The sequence below is a fragment of the Musca vetustissima genome, unplaced genomic scaffold (genome assembly GCF_032173495.1).
Source record: "Musca vetustissima isolate MV318-11 ecotype Yass unplaced genomic scaffold, APGP_CSIRO_Mvet_v1 utg22964, whole genome shotgun sequence".
Lineage (NCBI taxonomy): Eukaryota > Metazoa > Arthropoda > Insecta > Diptera > Muscidae > Musca > Musca vetustissima.
The window spans coordinates 5,595-19,323 of record NW_026876235.1 but is presented as its reverse complement, the minus strand read 5'-3'; the positions used below and the strand labels follow the sequence as shown (position 1 = coordinate 19,323).

At 36.8% G+C, this 13,729-nt stretch overlaps 1 protein-coding gene across 1 annotated transcript; it reads left to right on the top strand.

The window, feature by feature from the left end:
- Nucleotides 1-822: 822 nt before the first annotated feature.
- LOC133338796 (uncharacterized protein DDB_G0284459-like) lies at nt 823-7,881 on the top strand (the record flags this gene model as incomplete). Its single annotated transcript, XM_061546901.1, has 4 exons — nt 823-957; nt 1,032-1,618; nt 1,727-2,729; nt 6,947-7,881. Coding segments are annotated over 4 exons (2,660 nt in total), but the record flags the coding sequence as incomplete, so codon positions are not given.
- Nucleotides 7,882-13,729: the final 5,848 nt, after the last annotated feature.

Below are 13,729 nucleotides of genomic sequence, written 5' to 3'. Positions count from 1 at the left end.
CCTGTTGACCTTGAACACACTTATAAAAACACTTTGAGACATCAGCACACCAGCAAATACTCCCTAAGGCTTCTGTTCGAGCTTCAGTACGGCTATAAAGACTTCTTAAGCTATTAGCTCTCCTATAGAAATCATTTAAGTCATCAACCAGCCTGTGAAAATTCCTTGAGCCCCTCGACAATCCAATACAAAATTCCCGAGCCTCCAGTTAGCACTATGAGCATTAGTACGCCTATAACGATTCTCAGGTCCTTTATATCACCTTCAAAAGGCTCTTTAACATTAGGTTCTCAGTCGAAGTTTCACTCGAGGCTCCAGTCCCAGTGATCTCTGAGGCTTCAGTTTAAAGCACACGTTTAAAGACTTATATAACGACCCCTTGAAAGCTCTATTTGAGTCTTCTGTTGGACTACCGAAACATCGGATTACCTTCAAAGACTTTCGAAGGCTTCAGTATATCTATAAAGTCTCTTATAACTACTACTCATTGATCCTATCCATCATTGATCCTATCTATCTATCTTTATCGTCCGCAGAGAGAAATTATGAGGTCAGTAATATTATGAGGTATAAAATGTTTTTTTTTTTTTCAAAATATAAAAAACTGAATGTGAAACTTTACATACCCTCCAATAATACCCTACTATGGTGTAGGGTACACCGGGGTACATCCCCAAAACACAAATGTTCCAACGGATAAAGAAGTCTACCACATTTCCCCATTACTTTACTTTACACTTATTTTATAAATGTGTTTGTACAGTACTATTCGATTCCAAAACCTCCTTCCAACATCTAACCACTTTTCCCACCTCATTACAGATCTACCACACTCAAATGTGATGAGTATTAAATTACATTCACCACAGGCGGCAACAGAGGTGAACCCAACAACCACCACCACAGCGGTAAAGGTTGTGCCGCCGATAGCAAAGCCAAGAACCGTTAACAGTAATGGTGAGTAGGGTGAAATTCAGAATGAGTAGAAATTTCAACATTAATTGCTCTTCTCTTTTATTTTCCCCACACAGTTGCTATGGAAACCAAAACCACCACGACGACGACACAACCCCACAAACCATATCAAACGAGTCTGCCAACCAAAGACTCCCTAAAAATTATCAAAGAAGCTCGTGGTGCCCGTCAGCTGCGCGATCATGAACTCTCCTACTTCGGTATAGCAGCCTCACAACAAAACGAAACGGAAAAATTAAAATCGAAATATCCTGCCCTCAATTCGGGTAATCGAAATTCTCCCAAACGTTCTTTACCTCTAAGGAGGGTAAGTGAAGAAATGACGGGAACGAATGGAAGACGGGCGGAGAATGATAGATCCTCACCGGGCAGGCAATGGCAATTGGAACATGATAAACCGGATTTGCTGAAACATAATCCACCGGCACCCAAGAGCAATTCCCAACTAAAACCAGCGGAAAGAATTTCTCTGAAGAAGAAAGCCGAATTGGAGGATGCCGAGGAGGAACATCTCTATGAGAATATTGCCAATGAAATTACCCCGGTGTTTAAAGTCAAAGAGGTGTACGATCGAAAATTGGATTTGCAACGGGATGCAATGATTTTGAGTGAAATGAATGAAAGTGCTGATCAAACTTTAAGGGTGAGTATTAGAAATCATTAAAAAAATCAAGGGGGTATTTGACCTTGAAAAAGGAGAACCTTGAAAAAAAATATTTTTTAATCAATTTTTATTTTTGTCTCCCTCCAGGAACTCTCCGATGAATCTTCCCTAAAGGATCGCAAACGTCGTTCTCTGCAGAGGCGTAACTCCAAGCCACTCGAAACCATTGACGAAAAATCGATTACGGAAAAGATCTCCGACACGTGTATAGCGGTTAAGGTGGCCCGAGGCACATTTGCTTCGGAGGCCCGTAAAACTTCACGCCATTCGACACCATCACCTAATCGCCAAAATATTGCCCCAAGGGAACGTACTTCGTCCCAATCATCTGTGGAATGTTGTCCTCGGGCCAGATCGCGTTCCCTCTCCAGTGAAAAGGAATATGAAAACATAAAATCCGCAACAAAATCTTCACGATCCACGCAAATGGTTAAACATAAAAGCCATAGGCCACATGAGGAGCGAAGATCCAGTTCATTGGACTCACAGCGCTCTTACCATTCCCAATATTCCTCAGGTGAGGAACAACAGCAGAACCAACAGCTTCGCAACAGTTTCCGTCGTGAAGATCGTTCCCGGGCCAAAACCAAACGTCCCAGCAATACGTCGTCCTCCACTTCCAAATCCCAACGCCCTGATCTGAAATCATCCTCCACAAAATCCTCCTCACACAGTGAGTTCCAACGTTCATCCAGTACCACACGTTCTTCAACACACAAAGAACGTGCAGAGTGCCACAAGGAGAACACAAATGGACTTGCCACATCCCAACAGCATAGCAAACGTGATCCCCATACCCCGGGCGGTTCATCATCGCTACAACGTGGTTCCGCCATTAGTTCCAGCGGTCGTCGTCATCGTGATGAATTACGTGATTCACAGCGCCTGAAACGTTCAAGCAATCAAGGGACTTCTTCTTCGTCGCAAGTTAAATCCTCCTCAGAACGTCATGAAAAATCGGAGACGAATGGAAAACATTCCTCATCACGTCTGACACGCGACGATGAACGCAATAATTCCCTGCGTTCTTCGGCACACCGCATGGAACGCAGTGGCGGCGAAAAATCGGAGAAATTATCAAAATCAAAAGGTAAGTTGAAGATTGGAATCTACAAATATATCTCCTAAGGGATTCGATTATTTTTTGCCCCCTACACACCAATACACAAACTTCAGGAGTGGTAATTTAGTACATAAGCGTACGGAAGATATTATTTTTTCTCTCGTGGAAAATAGTATATTTTGTGAAAAAATAATCAGAAACCTTTCCAAAGTTAGTCTAGTGCTAAAGTATCAACCCAGCTCTAAAGCGAAGCTATGATCCTCCGCTATACTATATGCCAAACTGCCGAAAACTGCCTTAAATAAATACCTCGATCTCATAATCTAACTCAAACATTCCACATGTGGCAAATCTTACTTCATTTTTGTAGAAACACAATTATCTAAGATGAAGATCTTATCTCAAAAATTGATCCCTGACCCACACCAAGACGATAACTATATTTTTATAAGAAACAGGCAAATTGATCGCATCCCGCAACCCACCACCATCTATAGAACCAATGCATATCCATTCAATTATAAACCAAAATGAACTAGATTATTGAAATAACCTAGTACCGATCGCTCCTTTTGGAGAATAGTTCCTTTGAACAGGTTCATTCCGGAAGGAACCAACTCTACAGATAGAGAGATTCTGAGTAAACTTCTCTCTGGCATGATTCAACTTTACAGGCTCTCTAAAGTTAAACATATTATTGACTAAACACATTTTAAGATACCATTGTCGATTAGTGGGTCGTCTTGATTATCTTCCTCTTTATTAAGTTCCTCCATTTACATGGCGGATATCATCATGTTTTTTTTTGTTTGATTTACTTGCCTATATTCTGTCAAATTTTGATGCTGGCGTTCTACTTCTTCGATCCCTCTTTATCGTGTAATTTTTAATTGCAGGACTATTTTTACTAGAGTTAAGTAATCACGTTCCTCAAGGGCTTCAATCTTTTCGGTTCGCTGCAAAAGTTAGTTCAACCGAACATTGCTGCACATCAGCTGATTCGGTGAATGAACGGGAAGATCTATATGAACCGTTGGATCAATACGGAACTAGAGGAATGAGACCAAAAAGAAACGACTGTGCAAAAGGACCTAGATGATCGAATAAATCGGGCCTAGTACTGATCGTACCTTTTACAGAATTGATCATTTGAACTACTTTGTTTCGAGACTACTCAACTCCACCAAACATGAAGACGTTTTTTAAATACAGCACAGTTAAAATTACCATTGATGATTAGCCGACCGCCTTGATTTTCCTCATCAGAATCCCTACGGCGGATTCTTTATTTTTTTCTATCGATGGAACACCATCATATTTGTCGTTGATCTACTGTCCTTCTAATTCTGGATCGGCTATGAAGCTGATATGATCCAGTTCTTTCAATTATATTACTCTTCTTACTTCAGGAACGAGTTTGGGTTTTCTCCTCTAAATGAACTAGTTAATTAATTTAGTTCCATAGTTCCTTCTGGTTCAGTTCAGTGAATTCGATTAAATGACGTAAAGATCTCAAAGAACAAATGAATCAAAAAGAAATTAGTGAAGGAGAGGGAGAAAAAGGAAATAGATGAACGAAAGTACCGGAACTAGTCTCGTTCTTATATCTTGCGGAATACTTCTTTTGAACTAGTTCATTCCGGAACTACCTAACTACAATCATATCAATTTTGTTCTAATTCACGGGTATGGTTCTCCTGTGGGCTTTTTGTACCACTACACGTTCCTCAACAAACTCCTGAGAACTGTTTCGAAACTTCTGTCTTTTGAATAAATGACAGCCATAATGAGATGATTAAGAGTAGAATATATATATTAAACATCTGATTTAAATTCATGGAAATATCATCAAAAATCATAGTGTTAAGTGTTTTGGAAACTTCCATCTCTGTTATGAACACATGTTAAATTTTGTTTTGATCTGGTAACTCCTTCATATAGAAACATATGTTCGAAAAAGATGCATACGCAATTTTTTAAAATAAAAGCACGTATTTCTAATTTTTCCAGTGAACGTAGCAACATAGACGAACTAAATTCCCCCGAATCTATTCCCAACATACATCCTCTTGACAAACGATTAATGGTTACTACCCTGGTATCTTTTTTTTCTCGCAGTGAACACTTCAAGATTTTTTTTTTAAGTTTTGGTTTATTTAACCCGCTAAATATTCACCGTTCATTATTAAAAGAGTTATTCTACATAGTTGCCCAGATTCCCTTCCTCGTAAAGAAAATGATAAAGTTTTCGGTCCATGTCATCCCCTAAACATTATCTGATCATCATCGAAAACTATAGGCAGCGTCCTTGTCCTTAACCGAAACTTCATTGGGCCCTTTCAAATCTATAATAACCTTCTGTAGAATATAAAAATATTTATACGTTTCAATACGTTTAAAGTCAGGCTATGGGACTATTTGTTCTGCAATAAAACAGCTTTGAACAATTTAACAAAGGTCAGGTATTCAGAATTATTTTTTACAGAAGATTTGATCGTTTAAGTAGTGCCTAAGGATAAATATTTTACAAACAAATCAGTGCCTTACAACCACTCAACAAGAATGATCGGAAGCACCTTATCTGTATATTTTACATTTTTGGTCCTTTGCAAAAACTGAGTTTTTCCCCACCCATGGCTTAGAATTAAAAAATACAATAACTATTTTGAGTGAGGAGCTCAAAAATTGTTAGAGATTTTCTGTTCCACGAGGTGAACAGTTCTTTTTATTATTTAACAACAGAAGATGGAGAAAGTGTTAGATTTTCCCATGGAGTCTTTGGAAAAAAGACTTGATGAGAAGGAGGAGTACAGGCGATTTAATCGACATGCCCAGGAGTTAAACACCATATTCACATATTTATCGGAAAAAATAATGCCCAGGAATTAAACGCCACATGTACATATTTATCGGAAAAAATAATATTTTGGCCAATAGGTTTACTAAAGGAATGGACAAATATTATTAAAGACAAGTTGGAAGAAATGAAAAAATTATAAAGAAATAAATTCCGTACTGAAGCGGATTAATCAAATGTGTGAAACCGTTATAAAGAAAGTGGATGGTATCAAGCGGGATTATCTGGAATTCTATTGTCTGATTTACGCCAAGAACACCAGAATATATGATTTTGTAGTGGAGGAAATGTATAATGACACCGATTATGTGATTAACCGATGTGATGACGTGAGACATGATTTGCCTGGCATGTCTAAGAACACTGCACTAATTGAAACGGAGCCTTTGAAAACATTGTATGTGGAACTCACTATATTGCTTCCAAAACATGGAGGTTTGGAGTTCACTGAAGATATATTCTTCAAATTTAACAGAATGCTTCAAATATATTTGGATATAAGGAAGGAGCTGAGTGAGTGAGGTAGTGGAAACCTTACAATATTTGATGTTATCAGCGTTGCATGTGAGATTTTAGACTCTTAACTTAAAACAGTCCAACGATCAAATCTTCTGTAACATAAAATTTTGTTCAAAGTATTTTGAACACAGACTCTGAGTCAAACTATATGTGGGTTACACATGTTAGGCCTCTCCTAATTTTCGATATTTTGAAAAGTCTCAAGTTTGACATTTTACGTTCCTGGTAAAGGAGATTCTTCTCCACAGACAATTACGTTGTGCTAAAAGCCAAGCATGAGCTTGTAACTAACATCGATTTGAAATGCATATTTCGGTATTCTTTATATTTAGTTAGTTCCCAAAATCTGTACTTACGTTTCGGAATGTGTCATGGGTTCCCAGTCAAAATAGCATATATCTATTATCATTTATTTTGTCTATATAATTTTTGTCATTGTTTTTTTTTTTTAATATTCCCCCTTATTATTTTTGTATATTCTATTCTTTTGCAGAATTACTGGTTCTGGGCCTATTGATAATGGGTGCCACACAGCCAACAAATTTGCACAAACGTTTTAGGTTAGAATGAAATGAAAAAATTAAAAGAAACTAAAATAACTGCTAATAATAGAACAGATAAAAGCACCAATTCCCCGATACACCCTTTAACACTACACTGAAAATATTTTGAATTTTATAGAAGAATCAAAAAAAATCACGCAACACAAGCACATTAAAAAATTAATAAATTGATATAGCTTCCCTAGAGGATATTTAACAGTTGAGGTCCAAATTTTGAAGTGATTAAATTTTGGAAAATATTTCTTTAATAAAAATATGAATTCTAATTAAATTTTTTTCTCTTTTTTTCTATTCGCCCCCCATAGCTCACTCCAGTCGCTCAACATCCCAACAACGCCATGAACAACGCAGCACCACCACCACGACGACGACAGCAACAACGACATCTACATCTAATGGCGTTGACGAAAGGCATGGCGGCAAGTCTAGCAAATCAGCCGTGAAAGCCGTGACAACAACCGCCGAAAATACGACGTACGTAAGCGTAACGAATTTAGCAAACGAACAAAAACAAGAAACAACAAAAATTTTAGAAACGAATAACGAACACGCGAGAGAGGAGATTAAACAAATCTCTTCCTCTTCAGCTTCGGCTTCGGCTACTCACACAATTGCGGGAGAAGAGAAACAAGAAATTTCAAACGATACAACGATGGCTAATGAAAAATCCCCTCCCCCTAAACCACCCCGCAAGAAACGTAAACATTCCCTAATTCCCATAGCCATACCGGCAAAACCTGAACGAGTGCCACCCTTGCCACCATCTGCCACCTCGCAAAATTCTCAATCCCCCTCTCTGGACTCACCCACCTATGAATATAAATTAAAATCGAAAATAATACCACCCACCTATTCGAATCAGAGTACTTTGCGTAAAAGTTCTCTACCACGGCCCATCAGCCGTTTAGCTTTGCTTAATAAGTCGCGAAAGCATTCACAGAAATCCACCCATTCCACATCGTCCTCTTTTGCTTTCCTACCCTATTTACCGGCCAAGCGGAATTCCGATGTCAGTCATGTCTATGATAATTATATGTTATATGCCGTACCGGCAGCCATTAATACCAAAGCCTATCAGCAAAATTTAGTTAATGATCATGCTCAGCTATTCGGCTCGGCGGGTGCGAATCGGTATCATCAGCATCAATATTATGGTGGTGGTGGTAAGGGGTTAAGGCGTCGCACGGTACGCAGTACGGTGTCGACGCATCAACCATTTGGCATATGCACATGTTCATAGTTTTTATTTTTAAACAAGAGAGAGAGGGAAGAGAGGATGCTCTCTACTCTCCATATTCCCAAAAACCTAGAAATTAATCACTTCTCGCATTTAAGCTTCTCTTATCTGATTTTCCTGGCACCAACTTCCTACCTCATTGCTTCCCTTCAAACAAACACAATACCACTAACCTTAAGAACCTCCCGTCTCCCTGGTTTCCCCATCATTCCACATCTTAGCACCAACTTTTTGTGATAATTTTTTTAACAAAAAAAAAAAAAAACGGAAAAATACCAAACTTTTTTTTTGGAACGAAATGATCAAATTCAAAATTCAACCGAAAATTTTGCACCACCACAACCGACACTGCCTCTCATCTTTCAAAAGCGCACCAACAACCACAAACAAAAATTTTGCTCGTTATTTTGTGTGGATACATTTTTACTTTTTCACAGTGTAAGGAAATGATTTTTAAAATTTATTTTTGTAGTTCTTCTAGCTGTAGCTCTTTTTTCCGGATCGCTCATCTACTTACACATTTCTCTACTTGTTGTTGTAGTATTAATAATTAGTTCTTTGTAGTGGTTTTCTACTCAATTAACTTTTTATTTTCTTCGTTTCAAGCTAACCTTCATTTAACCTCTTAATAGTGATCATCTTGGAAGTAGTTTGACGTTGGGCGCCATTTATCTTAATATGAAAAATAGTCTCAGACTTTTGCATTAGAAAGAATATTTCATAATATTTGATGGGACTCCACATTGGGCGCCAATACTAAGAAGTCTCATGTTCGATGCCATTTATCAAAAAATATAAATTTCATTACATTAGCATTAGTAGATAATACATTTTTGAGAAATTTGCCTCCAGAACGAATATACTACATTTTTCATTGTACCCCACGTTGGCCGCCATTTATCAAAATTTAAAAAAAAATATTTCAGATTTTTCAAATAGAAAGAGTTCATTTAGAAAATGTGAATATAAAACGAATATTTCATAATTTTTGATTGGACCCACATTGGGCGCCAATTATCAAAAAAAATAGAAATCTCATCAGATTAGCATAATAGATTTTTTGAGAACTTAAACTTAAACACTTAAACTTAAACAAATAATTTCAGATTTTTCTAATAGAAAGAGTTCCTTTAAGAAAATATGAATTTCTGATGAATATGTCATAATTTTTGCTTGGACCCCACATTGGGCGCCAATACTAAATAGCCTCATTTTCAACGCCATTTATCCAAAAATATAAATCTCATTAGAATTGCATAATATTTTTTTGAGAAATATGCCTCCATCACGAATATTCTACATTTGTTCATTGTATCCCACGTTGGGCGCCATTTATCAAAACATAAAAAATAGCCTCTAATGTTCACAATAGAAAAAGCTTGTTTATTGGTTTCCTTTTTTAATTCATTTAAGTTGAGTATTTCATAATTTTTGAATGGGCCACACATTGGGCGCCAATACTAATTAGCCTCATGTTCGATGCCATTTATCGAAAAATATACATCTCATCAGTAGAGATGGGCAGTGGGTAAATACCCAAAGGGTAAATACCCGGTAAATTGGGTAAATACCCGGTAAATTGGGTAAATACCCATTTGTGGGTATTTATTTGGGTATTTACTATATTCAATCGGTAATACAACATCTTACACCCTATTTCCGGGTTTATGTTATCAAATCGATTAAGAATGGATAGTTTTACGATACTTTAAAGACGTGGGTAAAAACTTGGGTAAATACCCGAGTTTTTACCCAAAAATTGGGTATAAACTCATTAACTGCAGAACCACTTGACATAGGCGGCCAAAATTTTGCACACATGTTTCTAATGTCAAAGCAAATACAGAAATCCAACATGGGGTATCTGGGTCCAAGTTTTGATATAGCCCCCATATAACCATATTTCCCGATTTAAGGTATTTTTTGTCTATTAGACACATTTTACAACCAAATTGGCTGTAAGTTGGCACAGAGTGTTCTTTTTGAGTACAAAATGTCCATGCAAAAATTTATGTATGTAGGTCCACGTTTACTGGCAGCCCCCATACAAAGGTACCCATATTTTGAGTATTTACCCAAAAATAGGTTATAAACTCATTAACTGCCGAACCACTTGACACAGGCGGCCAAAATTTTGCACACATGTTTCTAATGTCAAAGCAAATATAAAAATCCAACATGGGGTCCCTGGGTCCAAGTTTTGATATAGCCCCCATATAACCATATCTCCCGATTTAAAGTATTTTTTGTCTATTAGTCACATTTTACAACCAAATTGGCTGTAATTTGGCACAGAGTGTTCTTTTTGAGTACTAAATGTCCATGCAAAATTTTATGTATGTAGGTCCACGTTTACTGGTAGCCCCCATACAAAGGTACCCCTATTTTGAGTATTTACCCAAAAATAGGGTATAAACTCATTAACTGCCGAACCACTTGACATAGGCGGCCAAAATTTTGCACACATGTTTCAAATGTCAAAGCAAATATAAAAATCCAACATGGGGTCCCTGGGTCCAAGTTTTGATATAGCCCCCATATAACCATATCTCCCGATTTAATGTGGTTTTTGACACAAATGGTTCAAAATCAACATCATTTCCTGTATGGGAATTGGGGTCTTCCAAACACACGTCAATTAGTTCGGCTGTTAAATATATATAAATACCCAAAATCAGGACCGTTATATAGGACAGAAAACGTGGACCAGAGTAAACAATTGGTACTCATTGAGAACTCTCTGAGCCAAATTCCAGCCAATAAAATTGGCTAATAGATAAAAATTACCTAAAATCGGGAGCTACGGTTACATGAGGGCTATATCAGAACTTGGACCCAGAGACCCCATTTCCCACACCAGTATTTGTATTGATATTAAAACCATCTGAACCAATTTTTGGCCGCCTATGTCAAGTGGTTCTGCAGTTAATGAGTTTATACCCATTTTTTGGGTAAATACTCAAAATAGGGGTACCTTTGTATGGGGACTACCAGTAAACGTGGACTTACATACATAAATTTTTGCATGGACATTTAGTACCCAAAGAGAACACTCTGTGCCAAATTACAGCCAATTTGGCCCTAAAATGTGTCTAATAGGCAAAAAATACCTTAAATCGGGAGATACGGTTATATGGGGGCTATATCAAAACTTGGACCCAGGGACCCCATTTTGGATTTCAATATTTGTATTGATATAAAAACCATCTGAGCCAATTTTTGGCCGCCTATGTCAAGTGGTTCTGCAGTTAATGAGTTTATACCCATTTTTTGGGTAAATACTCAAAATAGGGGTACCTTTGTATGGGGGCAACCAGTAAACGTGGACCTACATACATAAATTTTTGCATGGACATTTGGTACTCAAAAAGAACACTCTGTGCCAACTAACAGCCAATTTGGTTGTAAAATGTGTCTAATAGACAAAAAATACCTTAAATCGGGAAATATGGTTATATGGGGGCTATATCAAAACTTGGACCCAGATACCCCATTTTGGATTTCAATATTTGTATTGATATAAAAACCATCTGAGCCAATTTTTGGCCGCCTATGTCAAGTGGTTCTGCAGTTAATGAGTTTATACCCATTTTTTGGGTAAATACTCAAAATAGGGGTACCTTTGTATAGGGGCTACCAGTAAATATGGACCTACATACATAAATTTTTGCATGGACATTTGGTACCCAAAGAGAACACTCTGTGCCAAATTACGGCCAATTTGGTTGTAAAATGTGTCTAATAGACAAAAAATACCTTAAATCGGGAGATATGGTTATATGGGGGCTATATCAAAACTTGGACCCAGGGACCCCATGTTGGATTTTTATATTTGCTTTGACATTAGAAACATGTGTGCAAAATTTTGGCCGCCTATGTCAAGTGGTTCTGCAGTTAATGAGTTTATACCCATTTTTTGGGTATATACTCAAAATAGGGGTACCTTTGTATGGGGGCTACCAGTAAACGTGGACCTACATACATAAATTTTTGCATGGACATTTGGTACTCAAAAAGAACACTCTGTGCCAACTTACAGCCAATTTGGTTGTAAAATGTGTCTAATAGACAAAAAATACCTTAAATCGGGAAATATGGTTATATGGGGGCTATATCAAAACTTGGACCCAGATACCCCATGTTGGATTTCTGTATTTGCTTTGACATTAGAAACATGTGTGCAAAATTTTGGCCGCCTATGTCAAGTGGTTCTGCAGTTAATGAGTTTATACCCAATTTTTGGGGTAAAAACTCGGGTATTTACCCAAGTTTTTACCCACGTCTTTAAAGTATCGTAAAACTATCCATTCTAAATCGATTTGATACAGAAACCCGGAAATAGGGTGTAAGATGTTGTATTACCGATTCAATGTAGTAAATACCCAAATAAATACCCGCAAATGGGTATTTACCCGGTATTTACCCACCCCTTGGGTATTTACCGGGTAAATACCCGGTAAATACCATCTCTACTCATCAGATTTCCATAATAGATTTGTGAGAAATATTGTTCTAAAACGAAAAATTCGAAATTTTTTCATTGTACCCTACGTTGGGCGCCATTTATCAAAACATGAAAAATAACCTTAGATGTTCACGGTAGAAATATTTTCTTTAAGAAAATATGCATTTAAGACGAATATTCCATAATTTTTTATTGGACCCTACATCGGGCGCCAATATCAAGTAACCCCAAATATAGATTAATTTATGAAAAAATACAAATCAATTCCCATTTTGCGCATTAGGTTTAAGAAATATGCCCCTGAGAACAAATAACAAAGTATTTTTCTTAAGACCCAACGTTGGGCACCTGCCTCCTAAACGTCAAGCATTTATCAAATCTTAAAAAAAACATGAATGTGAAAATATTCCATAATTTTTTATTCGATCATGCATTGGGCGCCAATATCAGACAGACAGACTTAAGTTGGGCTCAAGCATCAGATGTTATTTTAGATTTGCACAATAGATTAAAAGGAAGCGCCTAGAATGATTATTCCAGATTATTTCATTGGACCCAACGTTGGTCGCCAATTTCCAAAAACGAACAAAATTGAAACTATCTTTGCCAATTTATCAAAACATAAAAAAAAATATCGCAGATAAAAATATTTCCTTTAAAAATGTGAATTTAAGACGAATATACCATCGTTTTTATTGGGCCACACATTGGGCGCCAACACTAAGTAACCTTTATTTAGTGTAATTAAAAAAAAATCAATTCAAGTTTCCCCCATTAGATTTAACAAAAAAATCTTCTACAACGAATGCTCTAATATTTTTCCATCGGATCCAACATTGGGCGCCAGTCTCCGAAATGAACAAAATTAAAAATATCTTCATCATTTATTTAAAAATTTGAAAGAAAAGTATCAGATAAATCATGAATTTGTGAAAATATTCTATAATTTCTGATTGGACCCCACATTGGGCGCCACTACCAATAGCTTCAAATTTTACTTAAGTTATAAAAAAAATGTCTCTAAAATTAATATTCTGGGAAATTCTATCGAAACCCAATCCCCTCATTGGCCGCCAATGGCAAATGCACAAAAATTGTGCCCAAAAATTAAATATTATATCAGATCTGCATAATAGATTTAAGAAATGCCCCAGTATTTTTCAACATGCCCCACGTTGGGTGCCAATATCCAAAACAAAGAAAAATTTATAAAAACTAAAAAAATAAAATCTTATTCTGGCAATAGAAAAAAAACATACATTTGTGAGAATATTCCCCAAATTTTTATTGGGCCACACATTGGCCCCAATATCAGGCTTAAAAATTAGAAATTATGTTAAAATTTTAAAAATAAGCATCTAGAATGAATAATCCATACATTTGTAT